The sequence below is a fragment of the Stegostoma tigrinum genome, chromosome 3, assembly GCF_030684315.1.
Source record: "Stegostoma tigrinum isolate sSteTig4 chromosome 3, sSteTig4.hap1, whole genome shotgun sequence".
Taxonomy (NCBI): Eukaryota; Metazoa; Chordata; class Chondrichthyes; order Orectolobiformes; family Stegostomatidae; genus Stegostoma; species Stegostoma tigrinum.
In genome coordinates, this window is record NC_081356.1 from 33120434 (window position 1) to 33133518 (window position 13085).

Below are 13085 nucleotides of genomic sequence, written 5' to 3' on the forward strand. Positions count from 1 at the left end.
ACAGAGTAGGTTGTTTTAAGGAGCACCTTATGGAGGTGAGCGTGATTTGGCAAAAGAAATTCCAAAATTCAGGATCAAGGCAGCAGAAAGGTCAATTGCTGATGATGGATCATTGGAAATTGGTTCTCTGAATGAGGCATGTTTTGGAGACCAGGAAGGATTGGGAGTTTGGAGGAAGTTGTAGACATCAGTAATTAACACTGTAGTCTGCGCTGAACTTTTGTAATCACCAGGATTGTCACAGTAAGACCTACTCATGCAATGAAGTGTTTAAAAAAAAGGCACGAGGGTCCATTTTGAAGACTAAGTCAAGGCACTGTTTATGGTGATAGAAAAAGCACTCAACCCAGAGTTGGCTCTGGTAATTTTTCAGGCAACTTTAATTAAATTGCACCTGGAAAAAAGTGATGGGTCAAAATGGGGATGTCAGATGCCACTAAGTTAAGCAAAGCAATGAGACAGTGCCACTAAATACAAATATACATATATACCAGGAACTGAAAGCATATTGTCATTTGGCCCTCCAATAAGATCACGGCTGATCTGCTTAAGAAATAAAATTCACACTCCCATTACCTTTAACTTTTTATTCATTTGCCAAACAGGAATTTCCTGTCACCTTGAAACTATCTAGTGATTCTTGTCGCCAACTACTGAGGCTGAGAATTCTAAAGGAGCAGAACACTCAAATTTCCCCTCAACTCTATCCTGAGAAAGGGAGCCTGTAAATTTTACAAACAGATTTCCTCATGAATACCAATGAATATTTACTAGCAAATGCACACTTTTCTCCATTGCTTTGTTGCTTATTATAGCTTCATTAAATGCATTAGGGGAAATTGTCCAGAATTCAGACCCCTCTGTTGCCACATGACTCAAAACAGGGTTTTACTCAAGTATACAAGGGATCAGGCACTTCGGTAAACGTAATGCACAAACTTCCATAACAAACAAATGCAGAGAATATAACAAGTACAGTGGTTATCTTAATATACCTGCCAGGAGTCGATCATTGAACTGACACTACCACCAGTTCTTTGGTGTCTCCAATTGAGCTTCTTTTGTTGTACATTTAGAATACTGACCTTACCTTCCTGCAATCTGGACCTGAAATTTTGGTTATTCACTTCATTTGAGCCAACCTATAGAAGCTTAGTGTATTCTGGCATGAGTGTCCATCAAGACCATTAATCTCAGGAGTTATATACAACTTTGATGGATCCCATAGTGATTATAATGATTTGGACTTCCTGGTTCTAGCTAACCCATCTGATACCAGTCTCACAGTATGAAGATATTGTCAGTATTTGGTATCTAAAAGTGCTCAAGTTATAACGTTCCATATCTTCATTGTCAAGTCTATCACATATTTAAACAATTCTTGACAATAATGACTGTCCAATACACCTGGGGAGTAGATCTCTGCAACAGCAGTTAAAAGGTGATCTTTGGCCCAAGAAGTTAATCAAATTGAGGTGTAGAAATTCTGAGGGGCATAGACAGGGTGGAAAGAAAGTAGCTGCCTCTTTAAGTTGAAGGGTCTGTGATAAGGGGTCATAATTCTGAAGTGAAAGACAGGAGATTTAAAGGGGATTTGAAGTAAAATCTTTTTAACCCAGAAGGTAGTGGGAACTTGGAACACACTAGGAGTCTAGTTGAGGTAGAAAGCTAAGTGACGGCAAATTAAAAATGCCGGTAGGTCACCATAGTGACAATAAGACTACTCTCAGAGAGAATGACAACTGGTGGTGGTTTAACCAGAGGGGAGAGACTGAGAAGGAGAGTTCTTCATGGTAACCTTAACCAGTGTGGGAATTAAACCCATGGTGTTGGTGTTACTGTGCGTCACAAACCAGCTATCCAGCCAACTGAGCTAAAATCAGTGCCTTAGTATATAATAGATGATGTTTTGTTTTTTCAGTGCAGGCTCTGTCTCCTCTACACCATATAACCTAATTCTATGCCTCCAATTACCACAAAAAACAGATTGTCTCCTCTGAACCTCCTGCCCGTCTCTTAAAATTATGCCCACTTGTTACTGACTCTTCAACTAAGAAAAACTGGTGCTTTCTATCCACCCTGCCCATGCCCCTTCAAATCTTATACACCTTCAATCAAGTCCACTCTCAAAAGGGTCGAGGCCTGAAGCATCAGCTTTTGTGCTCCTAAGATGCTGCTTGGCCTGCTGTGCTCATCTAGCCCCCGACTTTGTTATCTTGGATTCTCCAGCATCTGCAGTTCCCATTATCTCTCCCCTCTCAGTCTTCTCAGGTCTAAAGAAAAAAGAGATTATCTCCCCATTCTCACTTTGTTTCTGGAGGAGGTTTGCTGTACACTAATTGGTTATTGTTTTCTGTATTATAGTTGAGCCTACATTTCAAAATTAGTTCATTGGTTGCTGTGAGATATCTGATTGTTGTATAGATTATGATATAAAACAAGCCCTTCTTATTTCATTGCACCCCCAAAGACATTTTGCAAGACAAACATTGCTCATTTTAACATAGCACAAAGGACAATGAAATAAACAAAGTGAAGATGTTAAATGGCAGGAGATTCCATTACTGTATGGTTTGTGCCATTGTTGGTTTTCTATTAAAGCAAATTATTTAGCCTGGTGTTCATTTTCTTCAAGCAAAACCTGCATTACAGAGGCAACGTGAACAAAAACGATTGTAAATTTCCCAGCAACCACAGGAAGTGCTACAGCTGCCTTATAGCTCCTACCTCACCTCCATTCAAGGCACAAAACCAAACCTTCCATATCCGACAGGTGTTCACCTGCACATCTGTCAACTTGGTTTACCGTATCTGCTGCTCCCAATGTGGCCTCCTGTATATCAGTGAGACCAAGCTTGGACTCGGAGGCCGCTTTGTAGAGCATCTGTGCTCTGTACACAACAAACAACACCACCTTCCAGTCGCCAACCATTTTAACTCCACCTCCAACTTTCTGGGTGGTATATCCATCCTGGGCCTCCTCCAGTGTCACAATGACACCACCTGCAAACTGGAGGAGCAACACCTCATATCTCACCTCGGGACCATATACAGCCCAATGGCCTAAACATGGAGTTCATGTTTTAAAACCTCCCCACCTCCAGCCTCATCCCGTATCCAACCCTCCCTCTCGTCTCAGACAACTTGACCTGACACAACCTGTCCATCTTCTGTCCCACATATATTGCCCCACCCATCTTACTGCTCCATTCCCACCACTCCCTACCTACACTCATCTATCACCATCCTGCCTACTTTCCCCAGCCCCACCCCTTCTCTCTATTTATTTTTGAGCTGCCTTCCCCCTCCCCATTTCTGAAGAAGGGCCCCGACTCGAAATGTCAACTTTCTTGTTCCTCTGATGCTGCCTGGCCTGTGTGTTCCTCCAGCTCCTCACTGTATCGTCAATTGACGCCATTGAGTTAGTCAGTGGATGTGGGGTGGGAGTCTTAGCAATATGCACATCAGCAAGTAAATCCTAATTACAAACGAATTGAATCCATTTAAACCAATCACTACAGCAGTGTACATAGTTTGGTTGAAATTTGCACTGCAGTCCATAGAGAGTTTAAAGACAGACAGTCTTTAAAAACTACAGCAAAAGAGAACTTACAACCGACTTCCCTCAAGTATAACAGAATGACTTGTCCAGTAACAAAACAGCTTGTGGAGAACAGTCACACAACAATGCATCTCAATAATCTCAAGGCCAATTTTTAACCCTCAAATAACACTACCATGCAAAAGCAAAACAAATTGTCTGGTCATCATTGCAGTTTGCTGAGTTCAAATGAGCTGCCACATTCCCCAGACTATAACAATAACTACAGTTCAAAAGTACTGAGTTAATGGTAAAGCATCGAGATGTATGCTGATCATAAAAGATGGCATATATAGGTAAGCCTTTTTCTCTATTCCAAGATTTCAAGTCCACAGCATTGCCACTTCAGTATGATTGCTGAGATATAATTGTTTTCCAGGTTTTATCATTTTCCACTCTCAGACGTGCTCCCAAATGTGACTTTGACCCACCTCTAATTCTACATTACCGAAATAAACCACCGTAGGAACATAGGTGTGTATTATTCACATCATACAGCCCCTCACATCTGCTCTATCAGAGTAGGCCATAGTGTTGAGGTTGATGATCGGCTATGTTTCTGTGCTATCCCCGTATTACTCACGTCATTGATAGATTTTTAGATTTCTAATCTGTCTTGAACTTACTTCATAGGAATGAATTTGCAGAGCCCTCTGTGGTAAAGAATTTTTAAGATTGTGAAGTAGGGAGAGGGGAATCATCCATTCCTGTTTCTACTCTGTCCCTTGAGGACTTTTGCACGTCTCTATGAAATCACTGCTCATTGTTCTAACCTACAGAGGATACAAAGGCCCAGTCTCCCCAATCTCTCCTCAGAACAAATTTACCATCCTTATCTTCTAAACTTTTTTGTGACTCCAGGCCCTGTCAAGATGGCTGACTTTTCACTGAGCTCTAAAGTGGCCTAGAATGTTAGTTGTACCTACACTATAAACAACAAAGAGAATTTAAAAAGTAGTAAGTCGACTGTAAAGCATTTAGATATCTGGTGGTCACATAATATGCTATATTGTATTAAAAAGTTTCTTCAAATTTTCCAACTTACAATTTTTCCCTCTCAGACTTCCTCCTAAATGTAAATGACCTTGTGTGCCCCCATCAGACAATTGGGAATTGTCAACAAATGTGCACATCCTGAGCATGAAGAAAACAAAATCAGGAGGCATCTTGCTGGATGAACACAGCAGGCCAAGCAGCATCAGAGGAGCAGGAAAGTTTGATGTTTCGGGTTGAGACCCTTCTTCAGAAATGGTTCTCCAGCATTGGCAGTTCCTACTATCTCAGGAGGCATCTTTTTGTTTCCACACTGGGTTTCGCACATTTAAAAAGGGTGGTGTCCCAAACTTTATTCCCCAGAATCCCTACAGTCTGGAAACAGGCCCTTCAGCCCAACATGTCCACACTGACCCTCTGAAGAGCATCCTACTCAGACCCATCCCCTTGCCATGTCCACTCCCTGTAACCCTGCATCTCCCATGGCGAACACATCTAAATCTACAGATCCCTGAATACTAGAGGCAATTTAGTGTGGCTAATCCACCAAACCTGCACATCTTTGGAGTGGGACAAAACCGGAGCGCGCACGCGCACGCACACGCACACACACACACACAAAGTCACCCAAGGGTGGAACTGAGCCCAGGTCCATCACAAATTTGTCTTCAAAATTTCAATGAGGAGTGTGATGGGGTGAGGGAGGGAGAGAGGCTCAGGTAGAGGGCTTAATACTTTTGAAAACAGGAGCTTGAAAATTTGTGAGGAAGAATTTTTGCATGGATTGTTGCTTTTTTTTGAATGCAGGCTGTTATTTTCTTGCATGGTGAGGGTTTACAAAATGCTGTTATTTCAAACTTTGGATACTAAATGGGTTTTTGTTTTCAATTCTATGAGGAAGACCCCCTATCCCCCACAAAAGTTCAGAAACATTTTAAAATCAGTAGATGAAAATGGCATTTCCAAGAAATCAATGTGAATTCAGCTATATAACTAGATAAGCTACCTGGGGAGATAACTTGGTAAACACTGAGTAATTAAGCTCTTACAACCCTGAAAGTGAGAGAGGCCAGAAAGTGGTTCAGATCAGAAGAACATATCCATATTTGACGTGCTGTTACCAGCCTAAAAATAGTCAAAGTAATTGAAAAGAATTCTCTATAGAGTTTGGTGAGAAATGTCAGTGAATTAGCTTGTGTCTGTGTATCTCTGAAGCAAAGAATCACATTTGTGCATTTGCCAAAGTCACCAAAAAGAAACACTTACAACTTCATCAACTGAATAAAAGGTTAAAGAGTTAAGATAGGAATAATGCTTCATTGGGCTTGTGTGACTGTAAAGGACAATGCTGGGGCAAATAATAAAGATTAAATTTTTTTGATGTTTATGAAAACATTTTTAGAAAGTGTCTCATATATATTTGTAAGTTTATTACACGCAAAATCTGCGCATTTGTTAGAAAGCACATTGGCAGCCTCATGAATATTTTGATTGACTGACCACGAAAACTAAATTGCAAAAGCAAAACTTCTGGTCTACCAAGCTAGGTTTCACTGTGGAATCTGACATCTCCAGTATCACCATCAGCTGGGATCATAACATTTGTTTAGGTGACCTATTTGTGTGCAGGTGGGCTTGGGATTCTGATGACTTTGCAGATTTGAACGGATTTGATTCTGGGGAACTTGCAGACTTTAGAATTGGGGTTTGAATGCTGTACACATGTTCTCATATGACCTATTTCATTGAGTATGACAGAGGTTGTGTTTTCCTATTTTAATACATAGGCCTGAACAATGGGAATGCCTTGAAAAGCTATTAGGAAGCTGGGTTTAGATAACTAGCAGTGACTGCATGAAGCAATGTTGTGGTTGAATCTCAGCTCACCAAAACAAGAGAGTAATGATTTTTCACTGGTTTTGTGTTTCTTTCTTCCCCAATAGGTGTGTTTGCCTTTGGACTGTTTGCAACAGATATATTTGCAAACGCAGGCCAAGTGGTCACAGGGAGCCTAACCCCATACTTTATAACCGTTTGCAAACCCAATTACACAGGAACAGATTGCCGTTCCCACTCCAGATTCATTACTAATGAACACATCTGCACTGGGAACCCTGAAGTCATTGCAAATGCACGAAGATCCTTTCCATCTAAAGATGCATCTTTGAGCATCTACTGTGCCTTGTATGCTACGGTAAGAGCATGTTTCATCAAACTGGCTGCTCATGAGGCTTAGCGGCTGGGCCTCATACATTTTTACAGAAAATTTACTGTCCCACCCAGCGCCTTTGATTCGCTTGTGGCATTCTTCATGTAATGTAATAAACTGAACTTATATGGTGTCCTTAATGCAGTGGATGGTCCCCAATCAGTTCACAGTAGTGTTTCAATGGATTTCTATCACTGTTCGTTTACTAATTGCTGGGAACAAAATCCTGGAACTTCCTTCCAGGCAGCACTGTGGTCTCCTTGACACCCCAAAGGCTGTAGTGATCCAAATGGCAGCTCATCAGCATGTTCAAGGGCAATTAAAGACACATTGTAAATGACGACTTTGTTATTGAAAGCCATATTCTACTAACAAATAAGTAATCAGATATAATTTGACACAACTGTGTAAGGAGATGTAGTACAGGTGACAAGAAAAGCTTTGTTCAGAGGCGTACTTTAAGGATTGTTGTATTGGAATGGGCGACATGGTTGTGAAGTTTAGTAGGAGTAATGGGGATCATCATCATCGGTAGTCCCTCACAGACGAGGAGGAAACTCTTCCACTCTGGAGGTGAATCTGTAAGTGGCTGTCCAGACCATGCGGCTTCTCCACATTCTGTTTACATTTGGGGCAGCAGGTGGTCATGGAAAGGGGTGGGCGGGGCATTGCTGTGGCAATGCACTCCTCTTATGCCTAGCTTCTGCTTCTTCCCCTCCGATGGCAAGTCTAGGAGATTCTCTACATCTTCCTGGATGCTCGTCCTCCACTTAGCTTGGGATCAAATATTAAAATTTGTATCTCTTTGAAGTTCCTTGGAATTTCAACTCAAAAAAAAATCCAAATGGTCTTGGGCCAGTAAGTTCTAGTTGGCGGTGGAAATGTCACACTTTGCCAACAAGGCCTTAGGGGGATCAGTGAAGCATTTCCTTGTCCACCTGGGCCTCACCTGCCATTTAGGAGCTTAGGAGTAGAGTACCTGCTTGGGCAGTCTCGTGTCGGTCATGTGGATGACATGCCCAACTCATCACAGCTGATCGAGGGTAGTTGGTGCCTTGGTGCAATTTAACATAGGTAAGTCTGAGGTTATCAATTTCGGTTGGTGGAATAGAAAAGCAACTTATTACTTAAATAGAAAGAAGCCTCAGTGCAGAGGTATACATGTGATTGCAGGAAACTAGTACGCAGGTTTAGCCAGTAATAAAAGAAAGCAAGATAATAAAATGTGAGGCTGGATGAACACAGCAGGCCAAGCAGCATCTCAGGAGCACAAAAGCTGACGTTTCGGGCCTAGACCCTTCATCAGAGAGGGGGATGGGGAGAGGGAACTGGAATAAATAGGGAGAGAGGGGGAGGCGGACCAAAGATGGAGAGTAAAGAAGATAGGTGGAGAGAGTATAGGTGGGGAGGTAGGGAGGGGATAGGTCAGTCCAGGGAAGACGGACGGGTCAAGGAGGTGGGATGAGGTTAGTAGGTAGATGGGAGTGCGGCTTGGGGTGGGAGGAAGGGATGGGTGAGAGGAAGAACCGGTTAGGGAGGCAGAGACAGGTTGGACTGGTTTTGGGATGCAGTGGGTGGGGGTGAAGAGCTGGGCTGGTTGTGTGGTGCAGTGGGGGGAGGGGACGAACTGGGCTGGTTTAGGGATGCAGTAGGGGAAGGGGAGATTTTGAAACTGGTGAAGTCCACATTGATACCATTACGCTGCAGGGTTCCCAGGCGGAATATGAGTTGCTGTTCCTGCAACCTTCGGGTGGCATCATTGTGGCAGTGCAGGAGGCCCATGATGGACATGTCATCTAGAGAATGGGAGGGGGAGTGGAAATGGTTTGCGACTGGGAGGTGCAGTTGTTTGTTGCGAACTGAGCGGAGGTGTTCTGCAAAGCGGTCCCCAAGCCTCCGCTTGGTTTCCCCAATGTAGAGGAAGCTGCACCGGGTACAGTGGATGCAGTATAACACATTGGCAGATGTGCAGGTGAACCTCTGCTTAATGTGGAATGTCATCTTGGGGCCTGGGATAGGGGTGAGGGAGGAGGTGTGGGGGCAAGTGTAGCATTTCCTGCGGTTGCAGGGGAAGGTTCCAGGTGTGGTGGGGTTGGAGGGCAGTGTGGAGCGATCAAGGGAGTCACGGAGAGAGTGGTCTCTCCGGAAAGCAGACAGGGGTGGGGATGGAAAAATGTCTTGGGTGGTGGGGTCGGATTGTAAATGGCGGAAGTGTCGGAGGATGATGCGTTGTATCCGGAGGTTGGTAGGGTGGTGTGTGAGAACGAGGGGGATCCTCTTAGGGCGGTTGTGGGGGGGGGGCGGGGTGTGAGGGATGTGTTGCGGGAAATACGGGAGACGCGGTCAAGGGCGTTCTCGATCACTGTGGGGGGAAAGTTGCGGTCCTTAAAGAACTTGGACATCTGGGATGTGCGGGAGTGGAATGTCTTATCGTGGGAGCAGATGCGGCGGAGGCGGAGGAATTGGGAATAGGGGATGGAATTTTTGCAGGAGGGTGGGTGGGAGGAGGTGTATTCTAGGTAGCTGTGGGAGTCGGTGGGCTTGAAATGGACATCAGTTACAAGCTGGTTGCCTGAGATGGAGACTGAGAGGTCCAGGAAGGTGAGGGATGTGCTGGAGATGGCCCAGGTGAACTGAAGGTTGGGGTGGAAGGTGTTGGTGAAGTGGATGAACTGTTCGAGCTCCTCTGGGGAGCAAGAGGCGGCGCCGATACAGTCATCAATGTACCGGAGGAAGAGGTGGGGTTTGGGGCCTGTGTAGGTGCGAAAGTGGGACTGTTCCACGTAGCCTACAAAGAGGCAGGCATAGCTGGGGCCCATGCGGGTGCCCATGGCCACCCCCTTAGTCTGTAGGAAGTGGGAGGAGTCAAAAGAGAAGTTGTTGAGAGTGAGGACGAGTTCAGCTAGGCGGATGAGAGTGTCGGTGGAGGGGGACTGGTCGGGCCTGCGGGACAGGAAGAAGCGGAGGGCCTTGAGGCCATCTCCATGCGCAATGCAGGTGTACAGGGACTGGATGTCCATGGTGAATATGAGGTGTTGGGGGCCAGGGAATTGGAAGTCCTGGAGGAGGCGGAGGGCGTGGGTGGTGTCACGGACGTAGGTGGGGAGTTCCTGGACCAAAGGGGAGAAAATGGAGTTCAGATAGGTGGAGATGAGTTCGGTGGGGCAGGAGCGGGCTGAGACGATGGGTCGACCAGGGCAGGCAGGTTTGTGGATTTTGGGAAGGAGATAGAAACGGGCCGTGCGGGGTTGGGGAACAATGAGGTTGGAGGCTGTGGGTGGGAGGTCCCCTGAGGTGATGAGGTCGTGAATGGTGTTGGAGATGATGGTTTGGTGCTCGGGTGTGGGGTCATGATCGAGGGGGCGGTAGGAGGTGGTGTCGGAGAGTTGGCGTCTGGCCTCGGCGATGTAGAGGTCAGTGCGCCATACTACCACTGCGCCACCCTTGTCTGCGGGTTTGATGGTGAGGTTGGGGTTGGAGCGGAGGGAGCGGAGGGCTGCCCGTTCTGCGGGGGAGAGGTTGGAGTGGGTGAGAGGGGTGGAGAGGTTGAGGCGGTTAATGTCTCGACGGCAGTTAGGGATGAAGAGTTCGAGGGAGGGTAGGAGGCCTGGGGGTGGTGTCCAGGAGGAGAACTTGTGTTGGAAGCGGGTGAAGGGGTCAGTGGAAGGAGGGTTAGGTTCCCGGTTGAAGAAGTAGGCATGGAGGCGAAGACGGCGGAAAAACTGCTCTATGTCCAACCGTGACTGGTATTCGTTGATGTGTGGTTGTAGGGCGACAAAGGTGAGCCCCTTGCTAAGGACTGACCGTTCGTCCTCAGTCAGTGGGAGGTCTGGGGGGATGGTGAAGATGCGGCAGGGCTCAGTGTGGCTCGTTTCTATCTCCTTCCCAAAATCCACAAACCTGCCTGCCCTGGTCGACCCATTGTCTCAGCCTGCTCCTGCCCCACCGAACTCATCTCCACCTATCTGGACTCCATTTTCTCCCCTTTGGTCCAGGAACTCCCCACCTACGTCCGTGACACCACCCATGCCCTCCGCCTCCTCCAGGACTTCCAATTCCCTGGCCCCCAACACCTCATATTCACCATGGGCGTCCAGTCCCTGTACACCTGCATTCCGCATGGAGATGGCCTCAAGGCCCTCCGCTTCTTCCTGTCCCGCAGGCCCGACCAGTCCCCCTCCACCGACACTCTCATCCGCCTAGCTGAACTCGTCCTCACACTCAACAACTTCTCTTTTGACTCCTCCCACTTCCTACAGACTAAGGGTGTGGCCATGGGCACCCGCATGGGCCCCAGCTATGCCTGCCTCTTTGTAGGCTACGTGGAACAGTCCCTCTTCCGCACCTACACAGGCCCCAAACCCCACCTCTTCCTCCGGTACATTGATGACTGTATCGGCGCCGCCTCTTGCTCCCCAGAGGAGCTCGAACAGTTCATCCACCTCACCAACACCTTCCACCCCAACCTTCAGTTCACCTGGGCCATCTCCAGCACATCCCTCACCTTCCTGGACCTCTCAGTCTCCATCTCAGGCAACCAGCTTGTAACTGATGTCCATTTCAAGCCCACCGACTCCCACAGCTACCTAGAATACACCTCCTCCCACCCACCCTCCTGCAAAAATTCCATCCCCTATTCCCAATTCCTCCGCCTCCGCCGCATCTGCTCCCACGATAAGACATTCCACTCCCGCACATCCCAGATGTCCAAGTTCTTTGAGGACCGCAACTTTCCCCCCACAGTGATCGAGAACGCCCTTGACCGCGTCTCCCGTATTTCCTACAACACATCCCTCACACCCCGCCCCCCCCACAACCGCCCTAAGAGGATCCCCCTCGTTCTCACACACTACCCTACCAACCTCCGGATACAACGCATCATCCTCCGACACTTCCGCCATTTACAATCCGACCCCACCACCCAAGACATTTTTCCATCCCCACCCCTGTCTGCTTTCCGGAGAGACCACTCTCTCCGTGACTCCCTTGATCGCTCCACACTGCCCTCCAACCCCACCACACCTGGAACCTTCCCCTGCAACCGCAGGAAATGCTACACTTGCCCCCACACCTCCTCCCTCACCCCTATCCCAGGCCCCAAGATGACATTCCACATTAAGCAGAGGTTCACCTGCACATCTGTCAATGTGGTATACTGCATCCACTGTACCCGGTGCAGCTTCCTCTACATTGGGGAAACCAAGCAGAGGCTTGGGGACCGCTTTGCAGAACACCTCCGCTCAGTTCGCAACAAACAACTGCACCTCCCAGTCGCAAACCATTTCCACTCCCCCTCCCATTCTTTAGATGACATGTCCATCATGGGCCTCCTGCACTGCCACAATGATGCCACCCGAAGGTTGCAGGAACAGCAACTCATATTCCGCCTGGGAACCCTGCAGCGTAATGGTATCAATGTGGACTTCACCAGTTTCAAAATCTCCCCTTCCTCTACTGCATCCCTAAACCAGCCCAGTTCATCCCCTCCCCCCACTGCACCACACAACCAGCCCAGCTCTTCCCCCCCACCCACTGCATCCCAAAACCAGTCCAACCTGTCTCTGCCTCCCTAACCTGTTCTTCCTCTCACCCATCCCTTCCTCCCACCCCAAGCCGCACCCCCATCTACCTACTAACCTCATCCCACCTCCTTGACCCGTCCGTCTTCCCTGGACTGACCTATCCCCTCCCTACCTCCCCACCTATACTCTCTCCACCTATCTTCTTTACTCTCCATCTTTGGTCCGCCTCCCCCTCTCTCCCTATTTATTCCAGTTCCCTCTCCCCATCCCCCTCTCTGATGAAGGGTCTCGGCCCGAAACGTCAGCTTTTGTGGTCCTGAGATGCTGCTTGGCCTGCTGTGTTCATCCAGCCTCACATTTTAATATCTTGGAATTCTCCAGCATCTGCAGTTCCCATTACCTCTAATAAAAGAAAGCAAATGGAATTTGAGCACATATTGCTAAAAAAAAATATAAAGCAGAGAGCGTTTTTGCAACTGTACAAGGCATTAATGAGACTGCATCTACAATCTTGTATACTGTTTTAGCGTCCTTGAGGAGGAATGTAATTGCTTTGGAAGCAGTTCAGAGAATATTCACTTTTGGAGTTTGAGAATGAGGGGCAATCTGTTTGACAAATAAGATGCTAAAGCGGATTGACAAAGTAGACATAGAAAGAGGTTTCCTCGGGTAGGGTAATCAAGAATGAGAGCTCATGGTTTTTAGGATAAGACGGGTAGCAGATTTAAAACAGATGAGGAAAAATTCTCTCAAACAAATC

The 13085-nt window shown here is 47.0% G+C and overlaps 1 protein-coding gene across 6 annotated transcripts in view; it reads left to right on the plus strand.

Moving 5' to 3' along the window:
* The window catches only part of plppr1 (phospholipid phosphatase related 1), a 107958-nt gene that overhangs the window by 78598 nt on the left and 16275 nt on the right, over positions 1 to 13085 (plus strand). For all 6 annotated transcript variants that reach the window (XR_007247191.2, XM_048527593.2, XM_048527592.2 and 3 more), the window contains exon 5: positions 6538 to 6788. Coding sequence is in view for 5 of the 6 variants with exons in the window: in XM_048527593.2 (XP_048383550.1) it covers positions 6538 to 6788 (251 nt within the window). In the remaining variant the exon portion in view is untranslated. The remainder of the gene's footprint in view (positions 1 to 6537; positions 6789 to 13085) is intronic.